This window comes from Mustela nigripes, chromosome 10, assembly GCF_022355385.1.
Source record: "Mustela nigripes isolate SB6536 chromosome 10, MUSNIG.SB6536, whole genome shotgun sequence".
NCBI classification, from domain to species: Eukaryota; Metazoa; Chordata; class Mammalia; order Carnivora; family Mustelidae; genus Mustela; species Mustela nigripes.
In genome coordinates, this window is record NC_081566.1 from 17,035,010 (window position 1) to 17,056,357 (window position 21,348).

At 46.4% G+C, this 21,348-nt stretch overlaps 1 protein-coding gene across 1 annotated transcript; it reads left to right on the plus strand.

Moving 5' to 3' along the window:
* Nucleotides 1–18,969: 18,969 nt before the first annotated feature.
* On the plus strand, nt 18,970–21,143 carry IER5 (immediate early response 5). Its single transcript, XM_059412717.1, has one exon. It carries the CDS (start codon nt 19,227–19,229, stop codon nt 20,190–20,192), a length of 966 nt encoding a protein of 321 aa, XP_059268700.1. The 5' UTR covers nt 18,970–19,226; the 3' UTR covers nt 20,193–21,143.
* The last annotated feature ends 205 nt before the right edge of the window (nt 21,144–21,348 follow it).

Below are 21,348 nucleotides of genomic sequence, written 5' to 3' on the forward strand. Positions count from 1 at the left end.
CCACCAGACTGTGGCTCCAGGGGGACTCGCCAAAGCTTTCACTGTGGCTTCCTTCCCCAACAGGCTTCCTTTTTGCTTCTCCACAGTTGGCTTTGCTGAGTTTAAAAAAAATAAAGAAAGAAAAAAAAGGCGAATACAGCAGCCACTTACACAAGTGACTTATCACATAGCAAGATAAATACCATTTACGTCATCAGATGTATCTCTGTTGCATATCTTGTTCGGTAAACTCTGTAAACTCAGCAAACCTTGCCCCCGTACTCTTATTTCTGGCTCCTGAACCAACTGAGGACATGAGCAGGGCTATAGCTAACCCATACGGAACTTTTGTGAAAATCAGAAAATCGTTCTTTTTCTCTGGTAGACACTGACCCAGGCCAGGTCATGGCTTAGCCCAGCAGAACACAGAGAAGATTTCTACCCTGTTTGTCCTCTCAGTGGGACATTCTTCTGTAGGGCTCGGCCTTATATTGCAGCTCTGGTCATAGCATCAGAAAATAGATGGAAATTGGCTGTAGACTAAGACGAATGAATTGATTTGGAAGGGGAAGAGTGACAGTAGAAAAAGATAGGTCAGTTCCTTCAAAACGGTAGAACTAGAAGCCCTGTTTGTATACCCGAAGAGCTATAATTATCTAAAAGGTTTTACATAATCCTATCATGGAGTTTATTTATGGCAATCTATTTTTAAAATTTTATGTCATATCACACAATCTGTTTGCACAATGCTTTGTATGTATTAGCGACTCAGTAAATACTTCTAGAATGAACCAGTACAGTATTTTAATTAGCTCGTCCTCCTGTACTGGTGCCAAAGAACAGGGTCATCTTACAACTGAAGTCATAGAGGAGAAATATCCCACCCAAGATGGTGTGACATTCCAGGGGCCCAGAATGAACACTCCAAAGGCTTGTCTGAGTTCTTCAAAGGTTTTAGCAGCATTAACGTTCTTTACTTAATACTCCGCCTTGTTATTGCCTAGTCTGTGACATGAGTGATCTGGAACATTCTAACTACTCTCCTCCTCCCCCACACATGTTATCAGGGACAAAACCAGAATTCAGAGGTTCTCACACAAGGCACACCTTTTTATGAAGGTTCTGACAAGAGGTGTCAAGAAATGAATTCCCAGCCATCTTGATGGCCCAAATATCTGAAACCTAATATATATCTTTTATTCTTAAGGCCAGTGAAGCTGTTACATAATATGAATTTTCCTTTCTATTGTTATGCGGGTATTTCGTTAATGAAAGTTCTTGCAAAACACATTTCATCCATTCGTATCAATGACCTGGAAAGTGTGTAAAACTGCTCCTTCTCAGTGGAACCGATCATGTACAATTTTTTCTTCTCCCCTTTTCTCCCTTCAGAGTTAGCTGAACCCAGCAGGAACTTCTGCATTTGTCCTTGGCGGGGGTGGGGTGTGAGAGAATGTTGGAGACCAGAAGGTTCTGAGTCGGTTGGAGCTGGACAGTTGGAGCTGAGCGGCGGCGGAGTGGCAGCTGGAGAGCTGAGTTGGCCCGGAGCCCTGGCAAGCCCAGACTGGGTCTGAGGCAAGTACCGTGGCAGCAGCCAGACCTCTGAAGGAGCAAAACAGGGGCCAGAGAGTGGGAACAACTGAGGAGAAAAACAGCTTCTGAGAAAACAGCTTCTCAAATGGAAAATACATTCAGGGAACAGGAGGCTGCCGACGAAATGGGAAGCCACCTGAATGGAAAGGAAGTGAAACCAAGAGAGAAATGAGACATTCACCCCAAGCTAAGGCAGTCTTTGCTTTTTTTCCCTTTTGAGGTAGCAGTAGGGATTCTGAGGTGAATCTGTTATCCGAACTCAGTGAAAGTTCTACTTTGATCCTGAGCCACACGGTAGTGGTGTAAATAGGGAATTCTGGGAACACACCGAGAAGATACAAATTCTAAAAGCTGACAATCCTGGGGAAATTGAAAGGTTGAAGTAATAAAAAGGAAAACATTTGGAGTCCCATCAACTGTTAACAAACAACCCCTTGAGGTACGCTGAAAGACCTAAAAGCATGTACTCTGCGTGTTACTCACAAAACGGTGACAAATACATGGTCTGTGCGTTATACACAATAGGAAGTTGCCAAACCAGATGTAACCCCCAGAGGCTGAGTAGTTTGGGCTACCCTCCACCTTTCCTTTAAAGATCGAATTTGTCATCGACCCCTGAGGATCAAGGAGGGCTGAAGATGAAGGCTAGCTACTCTAACCCAACATGGCCCTTGAAATTGAGATCAAATTTCAAAGCTCTGTAAACTTGCCCAGCTTCACAGACTTGAAATCACTCCACGGGATGACTTGTTTATAGCCCCCATGATGAAATTTTCAAGGACTGTCCCCTGCCAGAAGGAATTAGCAGTTTATCTATGTGACACTGCTTAGGCTGTATTTTCATTAAAGCCACCAATTTTATTAACTCCCAATTTCTTGCCAATAATCTGCCATAGATATTGGCATTCAAATTCAATTCTTATGGCCTTCATCAGCTCTTCATAGGATGCATGTTCTATGAGGCCTGAGACTCCAGTGCCCCGCACGTGGTAGGCACTCAGTATATATGCATAGTGATTAAATGAATTTCCGTAATGCCCACTCGGAGCCAGACTAGATAAGGCAATGGAGCCTGATGACATTTTGAAAATTAGCGAGTGCTGGGGCACCTGGGTGGCTCAGTGGGTTAAACCTCTGCCTTCAGCCCGAATCATGATCTCAGGGTCCTGGGATCGAGCCCCACATCGAGCCCCTGATGGTGACCCTTTGTGGTCATGCTAAAAAACAGGTTGGATAAAACTTCAGACTGAAATAGGAGGGCTCATATATCAGTATTCATTCATGAAGAAGAGGTGGGAGAGGGGGAAGGGGTGGAGGAGCCCAGAGCTGTCTCCCTCCCCGAAGCAGCTGGGCTGGGCTTCCATGGCCAACCGGCAGTTGTGAGGGTGACATCTAGGAACTCAGAGATGTCTGGCGATGCAGAGTAAGTTCTAATCCGCTAGTTTCCTTTTTTGCCTTCCGGATTCCCCAACTGGCCAATCCTAAGAATTAACTCCCCCTCTAAACTCCTAAACGCTCTTTGGCTCTGCCACTCCACACACACTTGCTATCCTGTGTTGGTATTTATTCGTTTCTACACAGCCTGTCACTCCAGCTAGACCTCTGGCTAGATTCTGGCTTAACCCCTTAGGAACACTGCTTGCTCATTTGGGGCGGGGGGGACACAGTTTGAATTCCCTCTCCTTCACTTAAAATCAGGGTGATTTCAAATCACTTTACTTTTCTGAGTCTCACTTGTATAAAAAAATTTTTTTTTAAAGAAACAACAAAAAACAGGGCTAGTCAGGGTGCCTGGGGCGCTACGTCCGTTGAGCAGCCGACTCTTGGTTTTGGTTCAGGTCATGATCTCAGGGTCACGGGATCAAGCCCCAAGTTGGCTACACACTCAGCACGGAGTCCGCTTGAGATTCTCTCTCCCTCTCCCTCTGCCCCTCCTGCTGCTCGTGCTCGTGCTCTATCTCTAACATAAAATAAAATCGGGGCACCTGGGTGGCTCAGTGGGTTAAGCCTCTGCCTTTGGCTCAAGTCATGGTCTCAGGGTCCTGGGATTGAGCCCCACATTGGGCTCTCTGCCCTGCAGGGAGCCTGCTTCCCCCCCCCCTCTCTCTGCCTGCCTCTCTGCCTACTTGTGATCTCTGTCTGTCAAATAAATCTTAAAAAAAAAAAAAAAGTAATTCATTTGGGGAGTACTGGGGTCATTTTCACTGCTTTAAAACCCCATAGAAGAAAAAGTGAAGGGTATTTGGTGCCCGGATCCTGCTGTCTTTCATTACTTGAAGATGTCCTCACCTAAGGTTAGCATCACCTACTACGTGACCGAAAATCTCATCACTTGGGGGTGAGCTGTTCAAGATGATTTGAACCTCAAGTCTCTTTGCACAGACAGGAGGACCACCCCTTAAGACCAATTATCCTTCAGCCATTCGGATTGTTCAGTTCTCGAGCTGGTTTCCTTACAGTAACTACTTTCTAGAAGGTCAGAGCTATGCCTGAATCTATAGGTAAATCACCCATTTTCTGGGGCTCTTAGTGACCTAAGGGGAATGACTAATGCTTCCCATTGGACAGTACTGGCCACCATAATGAATGGGCTCTAGCTAACTGTTGGTTTCTTAGGGGCAGTTCCTCATGGAATTTATCCACATGTTGGTTAGGCAAGATGGGCTGTGTTTATAAATCTAACCCTGGTCAGTCTTGTCCTCAACAGTTCTTCCAGATTCTTTTCCCTCCCTCAGGCTCCCTGATTGACCTCATCCCATTTGCCTCCATATTCACAGAAAAAAGCCGAGGTTCACAGAAGCTCCTGATCTCCCCAGCCTCAAGGGAACCCGCAAGCCATCTCCCCCTCACCTCCATCCCGGTGCCTCCATGGAGGTATTCGACTCTGTTCTGGGCTCTGTTCCCACCAAGGCTCTCGATCCCTTCCTTTACTGACCTCCCAAGACCTTCTCCGCTGATCGTCCCTCCCCCTGCTGCAGCTTTAGCTGCTCAGACTGGTGCACGTGCACAGAGAAAAGAGCAGAATTCACAGCCAGCCAGACAAGCGTTGGAATACCAGCTTCTCCATTTACTACCTCCATTTACTCCTCCACTTACTAGTGTGAGCCTAAGCACTTTTTAAAAAAGATTTTATTTATTCATTTGAAAGAGAGAGAGAGAGCGCGCACACCAACAAGCAGAGGGAGTAGGAGAAGGAGAGGGAGAAACAGATTTCCTGCTAAGTAGGGAGCCGTCAGTTGACCCTAGGACCTGGGATCATGACCTGAGCCCAGGGCAGATGCTTAACCGACTGAGCCACCCAGGTGCCCATTTTTTTTTTTAATTGTAGTAAAATGCACATAACAAAGTTCACTATCGTAAGCATTTTTAAATGTACAGTTCAGTTGTGTTAAGTAATTCAGATTGTGTGCAACCAATCTCCAGCACTCTTTTAATCTTATAAAACTGAAGCTCTGTACCCACTAAATGACACCCTACTCACCCTTCCCCAGCCTCTGCTAATCACCTCCTGTTTTCTGTCTCTATGAGTCTGACACCTTTAGGTGAATCATATGGTATTTGTCTTTGTAACGGGCTGACCTCACTTAGTGTAATGTCCTCAAGGGTTATCCAGGTTGAAGCATGTCTTATGTTTTATGGAATTTTCAAAAAAATTTTATTTATTTATTGGAGAGAGAGAGCGTGAGCAGGGAGAGAGGCAGAGGGAGATGAAGAGGGAGATACAGACTCCCAGCTGAGTGCAGAGTGATCCCAGGGACCCTAAGCCCAAGTTAGATGCTCAACCAACAGAGCCACCCAGGCTCTCTTGAAGCAAGTTTGAAAAAAAAAAAAAAAAAACAACTTCAGTTTCTTCACATACAAGGTCCCACACCTTCCCCAGGGTTGTTGGGAGGGTTACATACTATGGGAATTCAACATTGATTGGGTCCTTTTCCTCTTACTCCCTGAGATTTTTTCCTGGATTCAGAAACCCTCCCCGGTTCCTACTTAAGATCTTCCCTGATCTTCACCATCAGAGATCTTCTGAGCAGGAGATCAGCGAGCTGTCTCCACTCCTCACTTCCTTGTCACTCTGCTGCTCTGTAGAAGGATTTCTATGTCACTACCCCTTCAGTCATGCTGTTGCTGGGGAAGTCACTGGAAACTCCCAACTGTCCAATTTACTTCTCTAATTTCACTTGTCCCTTCTGCAATATCTGACATGAATTAAACATCACCCAATGTACTTTCATTGTTGAAAGCTCATTCCTTGGCTTCTGTGATGGCACTGCGTAGCATTCTGAGCTGGTCAAAAAGATACTTAGGAATAACATGAACAGAGGCTGTGTTTGAATGTATTGCTTTATTATTATTATTATTATTATTAAGTGAACTCAATGCCCAGCAGGGGGCTTGAACCCCAAGATCAAGAGTTGCACGCTCTACTGACTGAACCAGCCAGACACCCCTAATGTAGTCTTTTTATTCATTCAACATCTATTTTGTGAGCACCCTATATGTGCCAGCTACTGTCCCAGGTTCTAAAGATATCTTGGTGAACCACACAGACAAATGTGGTGCCCTGGCATGCTTTGGGGGCGGATACTACTCCATTAAGGATTGGATGGTGGCTGGAGCTCCCCTGACCCACTCCCATTTTTCTGTACATTATTCACTTCTGCACTAGAAGAAAAGGTAGCTCAAGCCTCTTTCTCTGACACCACAAGCCTTGACCCTCAGCTCACGCCTTGTCTCTGTGACCTGCATCACAGGAGGGTTCCCTGGGCCCTTTTTGATCCACCCTTGACCTCGCACAGAGTCTACTGGAGGATAATGAGAGCTCTATGATGATGATGATTTCTGCTATCGATGACTTTCTATTCTCACCTGCCTATCTCCTCTGTAAGGAGGTGAGCTGCATGAAGGCACCGCTGGATGGGGCCATACTCATCCCGGTGTTCCCAGGGCCTGACACAGCGCCTGGTACATAGTAGACAATCACTAAATGTTCATTGGATGAAGGTGAGTAATTTTATTTTTTTTTTAATGTTAACAAGAATATTGCAAGGCTCTTCTGTCCTTCTATATTTTGCTGGTTTAGAATCTGAACTGTAGGGATTTTTAATAAACCCAGAAACAATTAGGAAACATCTCAACTCCTTTTTCCTTTAAATAGTCCCCCACTGCCACTAATTTGGCCAAGAAGGTTGGGCTGCTCAAAGGCTTTTTCATTCTTCTTTTGCTAGAGCACTGGAACTGGAAGGAACCTTAGATGAGCCTCACCATTGCATAGATTAGGATCCCGGGGCCCATGAAGTGTCATGGCTGACACAGTGTCCCCCAGTGGGCAGCAGCCAGGAGAGACGTGGTATCCTTTGGGAGAGGGTCATGGGCGTATGGAGATGGGGGACATTGAATCCTTCACGGAGCTCAGAGACCACTTCCAGCCCAGCTGCTCACCTCACGCTGCGTGCTTGTTTTACAGGACCAGCAAGGAGCCACAGTGATGCCCAGACCAACCACGGGTTTTCTGAGTAGAGAAGAAAGAACCAGGCTCAGTATTTCAGGCACATATTTACAACCTTATCTTTTCTTACTCTAAAATGTTCCTGAATAAGAGCTTTTGAGCCAAGAGTCTTAGTTTGCAATTCTAGTCAATACAACTTGATTTTGTAAGACAACCTCCAGAAAGGCCCAGGATATTAAGTGATACAGGACTGCAGAGAATTGTCGGTAGAATTAATGTGCTAATGAGGTAGTAACACAGCTTTGCTCAGGATTAACACATTCAGGAGCCAACCAATTAACTCTCCTTTCTACTACCTCCCAGGCATATTCAGTGTTCAGAATTTGGTAAAGCTCCTGGCCTCTGTAAATCTCAGCTCTCCTGTGCTTTTTATTGTTGTTTGGGGAGAGGGGAGCGCCTGGAGAGCCTGGGGAGTGGGGGAGGAGTTGGATAAATGAATGGCCTAAAGCCAGCTGATTGCCAGATCCCAGAGGGAGCCATCTTATACACGAAATACTGGTCAGGTACCTGCATTGCCTTGTACTCGCTTAGCATTATCCCAGCCCTTCCAGCACCCTGGTTTGGGTCAGAGCAGAAGCTGTGCTCTCTGGGCTGCAAGTCTCCTATTTTTCCTACCGTATCGGTGTTCACTCTGCTCCCGAACTGCTCTCCCTCTAACATGCAGAGCCCTTGCCAAAGCAAAAAGAGGTAAATGTATAACAATTGAGTCAGCTGCAAATACCCCTGAAGGAGGGTCCTTTGGAAAGATCACATACATGTAGACTCCCAGTCCTCTCTCTTTACTTTAGAAGCCCTTCAATGGTCTCCGAAATACGTCCTCTCATAAGGTCTTAAGACATTTCACAGAGCCGAGGTTGGGAAGCTATGCTTTAAATGCTTTATATTTGAATCACTCTCTACTGCTCCTCCATTCTCTTCCCTGGAAACCTCTTCCTCCAGGGAGAAGAGCTATTTGTCTCCTCTCTTAATCATTAATTCAACAAACGTGTGCTGAGTATAACCTTGTGCATGCCACACACCATGTTAGGTGCTGAAGAGGAACAAGGCTGGTTGGAACAAAGTCAATGAATGCTGTTACTTCTCTACCTTGTCTACCTGTCAGAACAAAGTTTGCCAGTCGTATATTGCCTTTTCTGGAATATCAGGAGAGAAAGAGAAAATGTCTGAGTATGCCAGGTGTCTGGCTGTACTATCTATTCTTCTATTCATCCATCCATCCATCCATCCACTCACCCAACACTCTGAGAGTCCTTCCAACTCACGAGTGCCCACTCTAGACCAAGCCCTGTGCTAAACACTGAGTTTCCATGCAGGAGAGCTGCTTACTGCTCTCAGGGAACTAAGTACCAGTTCAGAGGGACATGGTCCTATGCTCAGACCATGAGCTAGAATGTCACTATTAGGATGCAGGCATGTCTAGAATGCAAAAGAAACCAAGCCCGTGGTCTCTAGCAGCTGAGGTGGATTGGGAGTTAATTCATGAACAGGTTTCAGGTTTTGAATAGCGGCTTTAATTCCCTTTGGGTGCATTTTCAAGGAAACAGCAAAATCTAAAATCCAATTCGATACATATTCTTTGAGGGCGTAATCGGTTCTCCTTTTTCTCTGCCTTCCTCCTTCATCTTCAAGCTCCCGACCTTCTGGAAGGTGCGATTCTGGTCTGTTTCCTTTGTTTAGCTCATCGTGAGCTTTCTGTTCCCATCCACATCCCCACTCATGACAGGAGACATTTCAGGACCCCAGAGAGCCTGGGCTGGCAGAGCAAATTGACATGTGGGAGCGTGAGAGGCAGTCTTTCAGAGAAAAGGAAGAGGAAGAGACAAAAATGGCAGGCTGAGAGAGCAGAAAAGGGCAAAAAGAAATAAGGTAAGAGGACAAGACAGAGAAAGAAGGAAGAAAACAGAGGGGGTGGGGGACGAGCAATAGGACCCTAATGAGGTCTCCCCAGATGTGGCTTTGAGCGATTTCTGCAACATGGACTCTGGTTTAGAGAAGGGCCGGCCGGAACAGTCCTTCCAAATATGGGGGTGCGGTGGAGCAGAATTGCAGGAATACCAGAAGACCTGACTCACTCACTGAACTGCATCTTAAAGGGCGGTTTTGCTTTAATTATTGAACTGGGGGAAATTATGAAATTATGTACTGGGGGGTGGAGGTTAGAAAACCTCAGCATCCATCATGTGCTGCTTTTGAAAATTATTATTTTGGAGCACAAGCTGTTTCCTGTCTTAAAAGCCTATTATCTATCTCTCTTCCAGGTGGAGCTTGGGCTGCCTGCTAATTTAATCCCCTGGGTTTCCCCCTCTGCCTTCAAGATCTCAGAGAGACGCAGGCTTTAAAAAGAGGGCACCTTTGTGTCTTCCTCCCCTTAAGGCCCTGGATCTACCCTGGCAGCTATGAAGATGCTATTTTGGGAAACAGCAGCTGAGTGGGGAAGATTGTTAATTGTTTGTCAAATCCTTCTAGTCTAGTTAGATCACACCAAAAGAGAGAGAGAGAGAGAGAGAGAGAGAGAGAAAAGTCCTACCCTTTCTCTTCATTCTATTTTCCTCTTGCATCTGTGAGAGGAGAGGGGAATAAGGAGATCCTTTTCCTCTCAAGCACAGGCCCACAAACAGTATTTTTAAAAAAATAAACCTAATTCTTCTACCCATTTGGAAATACATAAACATAATATTGGCCCAAGAACCAATCAAAATAGTTTAAAAATCATTTATAAGCTTCAAAACAAGCAAACCCAGAACCCAAACAAACAAAAAACTCCTATCTTCACCGAAAAGTCTTCAGGGGCTCTGCCATCCATTCGGACCCAACCGGCCCTGCCCAGTAGCATTTATTCAAACCACCGCGGCCAAACTGAGCAGATTCCCCCTCCCCCCAACAGCCGCTGACACTGGAAACAATCCTGCCCCGGCACACTCATCGGAACACCCACGGTCACACGCCCTCATTCCATCACCGCGAGGACAAATTCAAAATCAAACAGAAAAAGACCCAGACCGAGAAAAGGGTCCTCGGGACTCTGACCTCAGGAGCCCCCACGTGACTCTAAACTTCCTAAGCATTACGTCAGCCTGCGAGGAAAAAACGGGATGGAAAGACTGGGAACCAAATGCTCACGCTTCTTAAAAGGGCAACGCCACAAAACATTTTGTAACTGGTGTTTCTCTTTTGACCCATTCTCGTAATGGCAGGATGCTAGTCCTACTTGACTTTTAAAGGACACCTTTTTTCCTTCCACAAGGTTTTTGTTTTTTTTTTTAAGGACTTTATTTATTTAGGCAGAGAGAGGAGGAAGCAGGCTCCCCGCTGAGCAGAGAGCACGATGCGGGGCTCGATCCTGGGACCCTGAGATCAGGAGCGGAGCCAAAGGCAGAGGCTCCACCTTCGGAGCCACCCAGGCGCCCCATCACAATGATCTTTTGATACTTTGAAGGAATGCCAAAAGAGAGGAGTTGGACTCAGAGAACTTTATAAAGTGATAAAGGTGCAGGGAAGGATATGAGCGTGCTGCCTATTTCAGAATCGTTTTTCCTCAAAAGCGCTCAGACTGCTTTATAAACATAAATCTGCTAATCCACACACCAGCTCCTGGTTAGACAGCAGATCTGAAACTTCCTTTTTACACTGCAGGATGTGTCTGTATAAATACTTACTCAGAATTTGCTTAGTCAAAATGAACATGAGATGGGTTAGTGATTTGGGGTTTTCAAACTGAACGAGCATTCATGTTAGCATTTAGATCAGCTGTGTTGATCTAAAATGGACTTGACTGATGATTAGAATTCGCGCTATGAGCTTCCGCGATTAGAACCAGAGTGGGGAGAAGAGGCGAGACTTTTTTTTTTTAACCGGTTGTAGATATGCAGGTTGTCCCTAAAGAAGATGCTGTTACCTAGCGGGGTTTTCTGTACATCATTAATCCATAATAAATGTTTAATCAGAACAGAGTAGGCACGCAATTATTTTCTCAGTAATAAAGTCACACATTTGTAAAATAGCATGGCAGAAAAAGCAAACTTTCTAAAATCAACTTATTTCCTGTGGGAAGAAAATAGCTTTTACAGGGAAAAGGTGGAGCTTAGGGTCATGAATAATAATGAACTAAGATAAGATAAAATGTATTTGATGTGATATTTTGGTTAATAGGCTGCCAGAGTATTGTACGTGGAGTACTCTTTTTTTACCCTCTGCCTGGCTGTGTTTGAATACTTTAGCCTCAGATTTGGGGAGCCCATTAATAACTTGTTTATCAACTAGTTATTGATCTCTCAATATGTACATGGCAGTATTCAAGCTTTTGGGTATAAAGGAGGAAAGATGCAAAGAAAGTATAATGTAGCATTTCCCAGCACTTGAATGTTATTGGGAAATGAGAAATATATCCATGCAGAAGTGAAATAAATACCGTGCAAGTAAATACAATACGAAACAAAAATAAAAAGGTTATCATAACAAGTGGTATTGTGGTTTTAAGTAACAAATGACTATTAGAGTATGTGTGCCCAAGTGAGTACACCTTAAATACCAGTGGGCATGGAAGGCTTCCTGGAGGAAGTGTGGTGCAGAATTTGGGCAAGAGGGGAAAGAGCATTCTGTTGAAGTAGAAGGTAGACATAATACTTTTGATTAGACTTGTCTAGCTGGGAAAGAGATGGGGCCTTTCTGTTGCTCAGGGAACTAGAAAGGTTAAAAAGGTTTGACTAGATTAATAGAATCTCAGAATTCTAGACCTGAAGTAATCCTAAAACAATCATCTAGTCTGCTGGTTCTCAAGCGTGACTGCACATTGTAATCACCTATGGAGTTTTAAAAAATTCCAGTGCCCGGGTCTCACTCCAGTTTCTGATTTAAGTCATCTGTGGCGAGGTCTGGGCGGCTCCGTATTTAAGGGCTCCCCAGGTGATTCTACTGTGCAGCCAGAGTTTGAGGGCCACTGATTTAGTCCAACTCCCCAATTTTATAAGATAAAGAGCATGCACAGCTGGTGAGAAACCAGGCTCTATTCACCACTCCAGGCTGTTGTCTTTGACCGTGTATTGTGTGGTACTACAGAGACCGGGCCAGAGGGTTGGATTTTTGCCATAAGGGTCATGGGGAGCCACTGAAGGTTTTTGTGCAGGGAAAATGGCATGTTGGAAACAAAGGGTCCTGCAGCTTCCAGGTGGACATCAGAATCTGAAAAGGATAAACGTGCTCTAACCACGCGGGAGAATGGGGTTGTCCAAGTGAGTTTCTGAAATTTGTTTGCATGTTTGTGTTTTGAATTTTAGAATATTGTGATAACTTCTGTGTTCTCACATCAGATACGTAGAATTGTGTTTCACCACCTGTGTGGCTACTTCTCGGTTCTAGAAAGAATTTTCATCTTGCCGATTGGCTGCGTTTTTTACCCTTTTCTTAGATTTTCTAAGAAACTAAGTGTTTTAACAACCATCTTAGTGTTTTATAGTTTACTTCCTTTTTACTTTATCTTCCCTCTCCTATCCCTCTTCTCCAATCAAGGACATTTGTTAATGGCTCACAGTATGCTCATGCATATTTATACGTCCACACCACCCTACCCTTTTATTACCATGACTATTTTCCAACAGAAATATAAATTGAGGGGTTCCTGGGTGACTCAGTCGGTTGGGCATCTGACTTCTCAGATCATGATCTGGTTCACTGGCCAGCAGGGACCCTGCTTCTCTCTCTCCCTCTCTCTGTCAAATAGATAAATAAAATCTTAAAAACAAAGAAGAAATATAATTTGAGCCACCTATGTAAAAAAAAAAAAAAGAGGTTACATTAATTTTAGTAATATAGTCTATTTAAGTCAGTATATCCAAAATCTAATAATTTCAGCATGTAACCATTCTAAAAATATGAATGAGACATTTTATGTTCTCTTTTCAATACTAAGCCTTTGAACTCTGCTCTGTATTTTATAATTGTAGCATTGATTCGGATGCTAAATTTTCAATCTTCAAGAATATTTCTTAAGAAGGTTGTGTTTCAAAAAAATTGATTTTACCCTGTTTCAGTTTTTAGATTTAAAGTAAGTAAAATTTAAAATTCAGTTCCTCAATCACCCTAGCCCCATTGGTCCCATGGCTACTCCATGGATCAAGGCAGCCTAGCATTTCATATGGTAGTAGCTTTTCATTCTGTGGCTTGAGAGGGTGGAAGCCTCATTTTAATGAGTTTAAGTGCTCTATTTATGGAGGAATCTGTTCTCTAGGCGTTCTAAAGGAGGCAAGGTATGACAAAGATGATTATAAAAATAACCTAAGTTTCTCTGAACCAAGATATATAAATTAGGACAAGAAGGAGGGCTAATTTAGGAAAGGAAATGGGGAAGAGGGAAAAAAAGGCAGGTTTTGATGCCCACTCCTGGTCGAATGCTACTTGAAAAAAAGAAATTCTATAGTAGTCCAACAGCCAAAAGGGAGGGGAAAAAAAAAAAAAGATGTAAGATATGGTAGAAGAGTGAGAGAGAAAAATTAATTAATTAAAAATTAATTTAAAATTTAATTTAAAAAGTAGCTTTGGGGGCACTTGGGTGGCTCAGTCGGTTAGGCATACGACGCTTGATTTCGGCTCAAGTCATGATTCTCCAGGTTGTAAGATCGAGCCCCATGTTGGGCTGCACGCTCAGCTTCAGATTCTCTCTCTCCCCACAACAACAACTGCTTGCGAGCTCACTCTCTCTCACATACACACAAATAAATAAATAGAACAACTGTGTCTCCTTGACGGAGCAAGAGGAGTATTGCCTACATAAAGTGCTAATAATGTATTTTTGTAGAATTTTCCCCTAAAGAACTCAGGATTTCATACAAATGACTATTCGCTTACGTAAGCAACTTTGACCCCTGACAATTTCCAAGTGGCCTCACGTGGCAAGGTAGGCTCCGTGCAGAGAACCTAATCCCAGCCCCCTTCCTCTCACTCTTCCTTACTTCAGTAAGTACTCCTTACTTACTTACAGAGTGGGCTATGGAGTGTATCATCTGTGGTGTGTTTGCCTTGTTCTTCTACAGACTAAACTTAATTTAAGACAATGTAAGCTCTGTAATCATCTGATAATAATCTTTAGTCTTCAAGCTATCGTGCAAGAAACGGAGAACAACAAGAAATGAAGTCAACAGCTGAGGGCACGCAGGCCCTGCTCTTACAGGAATCCTCTAGCCAGAGCCCAGGAGCACCTGAGTGGGAACAGGTGTGGCCAACTCTCCTCGTGCTAACCTGCTCATGTGTGTCCAGGGGAGAGGATGGGGGTGGAAGGGTGGACCTGACACGTGGACACGCCCTGGCCACTTCTTCCAGAGCAGTTGCTTCCTGGGTCCTTGTACTGCTACCACTTTATTTTATTTTATTTTATTTTTTTAAAGATTTTATTTATTTATTTGACAGAGAGAAATTACAAGTACCTGAGAGGCAGGCAGAGAGAGAGAGAAGGAAGCAGGCTCCCTGCTGAGCAGAGAGCCTGATGCGGGACTCGATCCCAGGACCCTGAGATCATGACCTGAGCCGAAGGCAGCGGCTTAACCCACTGAGCCACCCAGGCGCCCCCCCCCCCTTTTTTTTAAACTGAAAAAGTCTCAACAACTGATAATGGCAAATTCAAACTCAGTTACCTGCTTTCTAAAGCTCAGGAAATGTTCTAGATCTGTCTTTTAGTAGGGGGGAGGTAAAGCTTGCTGAGCATAGCGGATCAGTTCTCAAGGTTCCATTCTGTTGTTTCAGGATTCGAAGTCCTGATGATAGTAGTGACCTTGCTCAATTTCAAGTCAGTGGGCACTTCCCCAGCACCTACTCTGTGGTATTGTAGAAAAACCATGTACAATTCAACAAGCGCTAACTATGGGCACTGGTATAAAAAGAAAAATATCAGGAAAAAATAGACTCAGTAAGTGCTTCTATGGTGCTGGGAGCTGTTAGGTATTGTTACTTCCTTTTTCTTTTTTTTTTTTAAGATTAATTTTATTTATTTGTTTATCAGAGAGAGAGCGAGAGCACAAGCAGAGGGAGCTGCAGGCAGAGAGAGAAGCAAGCTCCCTGCTGAGCAAGGAGCCTGATGTGGGATTCGATCCTAGGACCATGGGTTCATGACCTGAGCTGAGAGCACTTAATTGACTGAGCCACCCAGGTGTCCTAGTATTGTTATTTCCACTTTACACAATAGGCCACTGAGGCACAAAAAGGTTGAATAACTTGGGCATGACTTTCTCATTTCAGTTAGACTTGAAATAACTTTCCAAAAGTCACACAGCAAGTAAGTGGTGAAACAAGGTAACCTGGTCCCAGAACTCTGCACTCAAGCTTTAGAAGCCCATGGGTTTGCAGTTCAATCCTACCCTCTCCACCTATAGCTGCATGACTTGGGGGAAATTACTGGGCCTTTCAGAGTCCTAGTTTTGTGATTTACTTTCAGAACTTTATAAGGATGATAAATAATGTTTGGAAAGTGACTAGCACAGTACCTGATAGACAACATCATTATTAGAAATTCATTAAGCCAAGTGCATAATCGCCCAGTATACAATGATATGGCCTCCCCAGTTGTTAAAACATTGTAATGATTCCATGCTGGTTGGCAGAATGTCTGCCCTAGGCCCCTGAGTGCACCCTTTCCTGGCCACTCGGCACCTCGTGCAGGAATCCGCCTTAAACCCTGGTGCCATAAGGGCCTCTAGGATTCTGTTCTGGTGGTTACTGCCTGCGTCATACATTTGTTAAATATTCCCACTATCTTCTGGCTACAAACATGAGATGGGCTCCTGCCTTCAGTGACCCGCACAATTTGAAAGGGACCCTGAACATGACCGGTGCGAAAGGAAAGCAGTGCTGAGACACCATGAATGCAGTGGCAGGGGTGAGACTCCCAGCTCATGTGGGGCAGCTTTACTGACTGCTTACTCTTTCAGTTCCCTGTTTGAGTGGGTGGTGACATCCCAGATCATCACCGTGGTTCCTTATGTTTCTTTCTTTTTTGTTTTTTAGTTCTTACCTCCTCTTAGTTTAGGCCTTCACGACCCTTTGCCTAGACTTTCACAAGAGTTTTATAATTGAGTGATCCTCTTTATAGTTCAGTTGTAAATTAAGTGTACTGACTGTTCTATAATCTATTCTGTGGTTCTCTTACTCAACAACCTTGGGTAGTTCCCTGTGGCTCCATGTCCTCATTGAGACGTTCATGACCCACTGTCATATAGCTCCAGCCCCTATTTCTAGCATTTACCACTTACTCTAGATGTCTGTCACATCTGCCAAATGATATGTTCCCTATATCAAACTTTGTTGCTTCTGCCACTCAGAACTTGTGATCCTACCTCAGCGTTTTTCAACACCCTCTTCAAGCATAGCTTCTTTCTCTTATCTGTTTCTTCTCTCCTCATCCTCTTCTCCAAACCCTGGGTCTTGTGTGGGGTGATATTTTCTAATTAACATACACTGATAGCTTCTTATGTGCCAGCCTATTCTAAGAGTTTCACATGTGTTACCTTGTTTTATCCTCCCAAAAACTCCAGAGGTGGGGACTATCATCTCTATTTTAAGATAGAAAAGATGGGGGTCCCTGGGTGACTCAGTGGGTTAAGCCTCTGCCTTCAGCTCGGGTTATGATCTAAGGGTCCTGAGATCGGGCTCTCTGCTCGGCAGAAAGTCTGCTTCCCCCTCTCTCTCTGCCTGCCTCTCTGCCTACTTGTGACCTCTCTCTCTGTCAAATAAATTTTTTTTTAAGTCTTTAAAAAAAGGGAGAGGGGGGAAAAAGATGAAGGCACAGAGAGGTAAAATAACTTTCCAAAGGTCACACAGCAAGAAAAAGTGGAGCTAGAATTCCAACTCAGGAAGCTTCCCTTCAAAGCCTGCATTCTTAATCAGTGTTTTATAGTGACTAATAACTCTCAAAGAAAGAGAAAATAGAAGAAATAATTTTCAAGTTATTACTCAAAGTATGTGTCTTGCTTCTGTAATTATTCATGTTACTATTTTATCTCCTTTATGCAAGCTGAAAATTCCTAGAGGGGAGGAACCCTGGGTCTCATGGCCTGGTGTCTCAATTACCATTAATAAGTTGTGGCTTAAGTTATGTTATTGAGCCATCACATCCTTTGGAGACCTCTTGACTTGAATTGGCCATTACCAAGCCCACTTTTCACTATTTCTCCCAACCAGATATCCCACTTGGCCAAACGCTGGTATAGGATCAGGCCAACTATTCCATGTGGAGTCTAAGAAAGCTTTGCTTAAGTTTATGATTCAGATTGTGGCCAAGAGTTATCACTTTTTAAAATTTTAATTCCAGTATAGTTAACATACAGTATTATATTAGTTTCAGGTGTACAATATAGGGACTCAACACTTCCATGTATCACCCAGTGCTCATCACAACAAATGCCCTCCTTTTTTTTTTTTTTTTAAGATTTTATTTATTTGAGGATGGTAGAGAGAGCAGGAGTGGGGAGGGGCAGAGGGAGAAGCAGACTCCTCACTGAGCGGGGAGCCCCATGATGTGGGCTCAATCCCAGGACCTTGAGAACGTGATAATGATAATGACCTGAGCCAAAGACAGACCCTTAACTGACTGAGCCACCCAGGAGGTATAGGTGCCCTCCTCAATCCCCATCACCTAGTTCACACATTCCCCCCACTCTGGTAACCATCAGTTTGTTCTCTACAGTTAAGAGTCTGTTTCTTGGTTTGTCTCTGTTTTTCCTTTGTTGCATTTCTTAAATTCCACATATGAGTGAAATCATCTGGTATCCGTCTTCCTCTGACTTATTTCACTTAGCATTACACTCTCTAGTTCCATCCATGTCATTGCAAATGGCAAGATTTCATTCTTTTTTATGGATGAATAATATTCCATTATGTGTATATATTACCCATTTATCTGTGGGTGGTGAGAGTTGTCATTTATCTTCTGCATAATAGAGTGGATGTGTATGTGATTTCTCCCTTTTAGAGTTGGAGAAACTAAGGTTCCCTGCAGTTCTTTACCCAGAATCATTGGCAGGTCTGCGCTGGAGCTTAGGTGAACGAACTCAGACTGACTCTCCAGGAACCCAGGCCAGGACTCTGGACAGCCCCTGTGGTGATTCTGCCCTAACGCCATGTACTAAGGATCCCTGGATGGACTAAGTTGATGACTGACCAGAAAAGTCTGGAATAGTCTTCCCCTGTATTTTTACCTTGACACAAAATAAAAGTATGACATCATGATGGGAACACAGGACTTCTGTATTTGTATTTTTAGAACTTGTAGATTCTTCCAAGGGTGAACGGATCAGCGCTTGTGTTGAGGAGAAATCTCTGAGGAGAACTTGTACCGCCTTTCATTGTAACCGATGGGATAAGTGTGTTTGAGAACGAGGCGACAAATGGCTTTAGTAGAGAATCAGTAATTTCGCAGCTCGTCACAATTCCTTAATAAACAGCCAAAAACTTAGGAGCTTTTAGAACCCCCTTTTCTTTCTTGGGGCGGGGGGGGAGTCGACCGATGCTAAGCGTGTGTGTGTGACTCCGGGAAGGCAAGGCACTCTGCTAAATATCTTGTGGTAATACTATTGATTACCCAGGGGTATACTCAGATGAAAGTTCGAGCGGGTTAGTTCCCTCTGGTTCTGGTTAGCCAGCCCACGAGCCATTAGAATCCTTAACTACACACCCCCCTCTAGCTCCGCCACCGCCCGGTCAGCCTCCGCCCCGTCACCCGCCCGCGGAGCACAAGCCCGGACCCGTCCGGCCAGCGCCGCTCGTCGTCGCCCCCTTTAAGAGCCTGCTCCGCGGGACTAACGTTCGAATGGCCCAGGCGCCCCTCCTCGGCCTCCGATTGGCCGCGCGCGGCGCACGAGGGCGCGCCGGCCTGTCCCGGAACGGTTGGCGGCCCGTCGCGATTGGCGGTCGAGGGGCGTATATAAGGCGCCGGGCGGCCGGGCTGCCTTCAGTTAGCGACCGGACGTGGGACTGAGCTGTTGTTTGTGGTGACTAGGACGCGGGGGGTCGCTGAGCGCGTCACCGGAGTCGTTTCTCTTCAGCCTTCGGGTATCGAGGGTCCCTCCCCGGACCGGACTTGTCGACGCCATCTCGTTTCCTCTCAGCTTCCGAACGTGAGCCGGGGACTCACCTCACCTCGGCGCCGGCCCCGCGAAGGGGAGGCAGGATGGAGTTCAAGCTGGAGGCTCACCGCATCGTCAGCATCTCCCTGGGCAAGATCTACAACTCGCGGGTCCAGCGCGGCGGCATCAAGCTGCACAAGAACCTGCTGGTCTCGCTGGTGCTGCGCAGCGCCCGCCAGGTCTACCTGAGTGACCCGTGCCCGGGCCTCTACTTGGCCGGTCCCGCGGGGAGCCCGGCGGTGTCGCCGCCGCAGCCCGGGGAACCGGCGGCCGGGCCGCCCGCGGGCTGGGGGGAGCCGCCCCCGCCGGCCGCCCGTGCAGCCTGGCCCGACGCCGAGCCGCGGCCGGAGCGCCTCGCTGGCCCCGCCGAGCCCGCGGCTCCGGTGACGGGCGCCGGGGACACTCCTCGGGGCGGAGAGGCGGAGGCGGCGGAAGCTGCCTGGCGCCGCGTGGAGGGACAGCGCGAGGCGGCGGAGGGAGGAGCCGGGGGCCCCGCCGGAGGCTCGGACGGCTTCCCCGAGGGGCCCCGTGGGGCGCGCCGTCCCTGCGGCTGCCCCCGGGGAACGGAGGACCGGCCGGGGCCACTGGGCGCGTGCCCCCGACTTGACTGCTGCTGCGCGCCGCGGCCCGCCGAGGACGAGCCCCCAGCACCGCCAGCGGTCGGTCCCCGGAAGCGCGGCGCGGCGGGCGTGGGTGGCGGCCCCGGGGACTGCCCAGCGCCCGGTTCCAGCCCGAGGAAGAAGCCGCGCCGGAACTCGGAGGAGCAGCCGGGCGGGGCGGCGGCGGCGGAGGAGGAGGAGGAGGAGATGGAGACCGGTAACGTGGCTAACCTCATTAGCATCTTCGGTTCCAGCTTCTCGGGACTCTTGCGGAAAAGCCCCGGGGGCGGCCGGGAGGAAGCCGAGGGAGAGGAGAGCGGTCCGGAAGCCGCCGAGCCCGGGCAGATCTGCTGCGATAAGCCGGTGCTGAGAGACATTAACCCTTGGAGCACAGCCATCGTGGCCTTCTGAGCCCCCGGGACCCCGTCGGGAGGAGGTTGAGCAGCGGGGTGGCCTCGACGTGAGGCTTGGAGGACGGCCTAGGGACCGGAGGCGCTGAGCGCGGGGCGGAGACCGCGGGTGCTGCGGGGCAGCACGGACTGCCCTTGGGCTCGGCCCCGCGGCGCCAAGCCTGCCTGCGGTCTCCCCTGGAGACTTGGGCGTGTGAGGCTTGTCGCCGGCCGACGATCGTTCACTTTTGTGTAGTGTTATGTCTGTGTACGTCTGTTCGTCTCGTCCTTCTGGAATGCATCACCCCTTTCCCAGGGCTTAGGAGATTGGGGGCAGACAGGGACTTTCCTCTGCCGCCAGCACCGAGAAGGAAGCGGCTGAGAGCGCCGGCGCTGGGGAGTTCCCCTTTCGTACTCGGGGGAGGAAGGGACTTTACACACACCCCTCACATGAAAGCTAGCACCGCACCGGTGCCAGGAGTGGCATTTCCTTACAGGATTTCCTAAAACTAGAGGGATTTAGTCTGGGGTAGAGACTTGGATTCTTTCTCTCCCCCCACCCTCCCATCTCACTGAAAAACGTTTATACCCTGTGATTACTCGGGGAAAAGGGAATCTGAGCGGCCCTTGTCTTCCCCACAGGGAAAAAAAAAAGCTTGATGAACTTCACAGAAGAGTTCAAGCTTGGAAATATGGAGTTTATAGAGAATAGATATATTTTTAAAAGCTCTAGATCAGAACTACTACACAGTGCTTTTAAAAAGTGTTTAATGAGACAAAAGTTTACAGACAGAAGCCCTAAGTGGAAAGACGTTATGGTTTTGTAGATACGGTGACTCCAGTCTTTGTTGTATAAAGGTTGGGGGAGCTGACAAGGTTTTTGTACAGTATTTTCTCCTTCGTTGTATTGATTTTTGTATAAAAATGTAACTCTACGTGTTTAACACGTATTAAATATTTTGAAGCAACTTAATTGCCTCCTTGTCTGTAATCACCTGTCTGGGTTGGGAGAGAAGTGGGAGGAGGGGAACTATGCTTCGGCCTGGAAAAGTGTAGTTCTCAGTATCAGTCATGCACAGACTGGGGACATTGTTTGCTGACTTCACTAAAGACCAAGAGAGACCCCTTTACGGTTTCTCCCCTGGATGGGAGAATAGCTATTAGATACTAGTATCAGT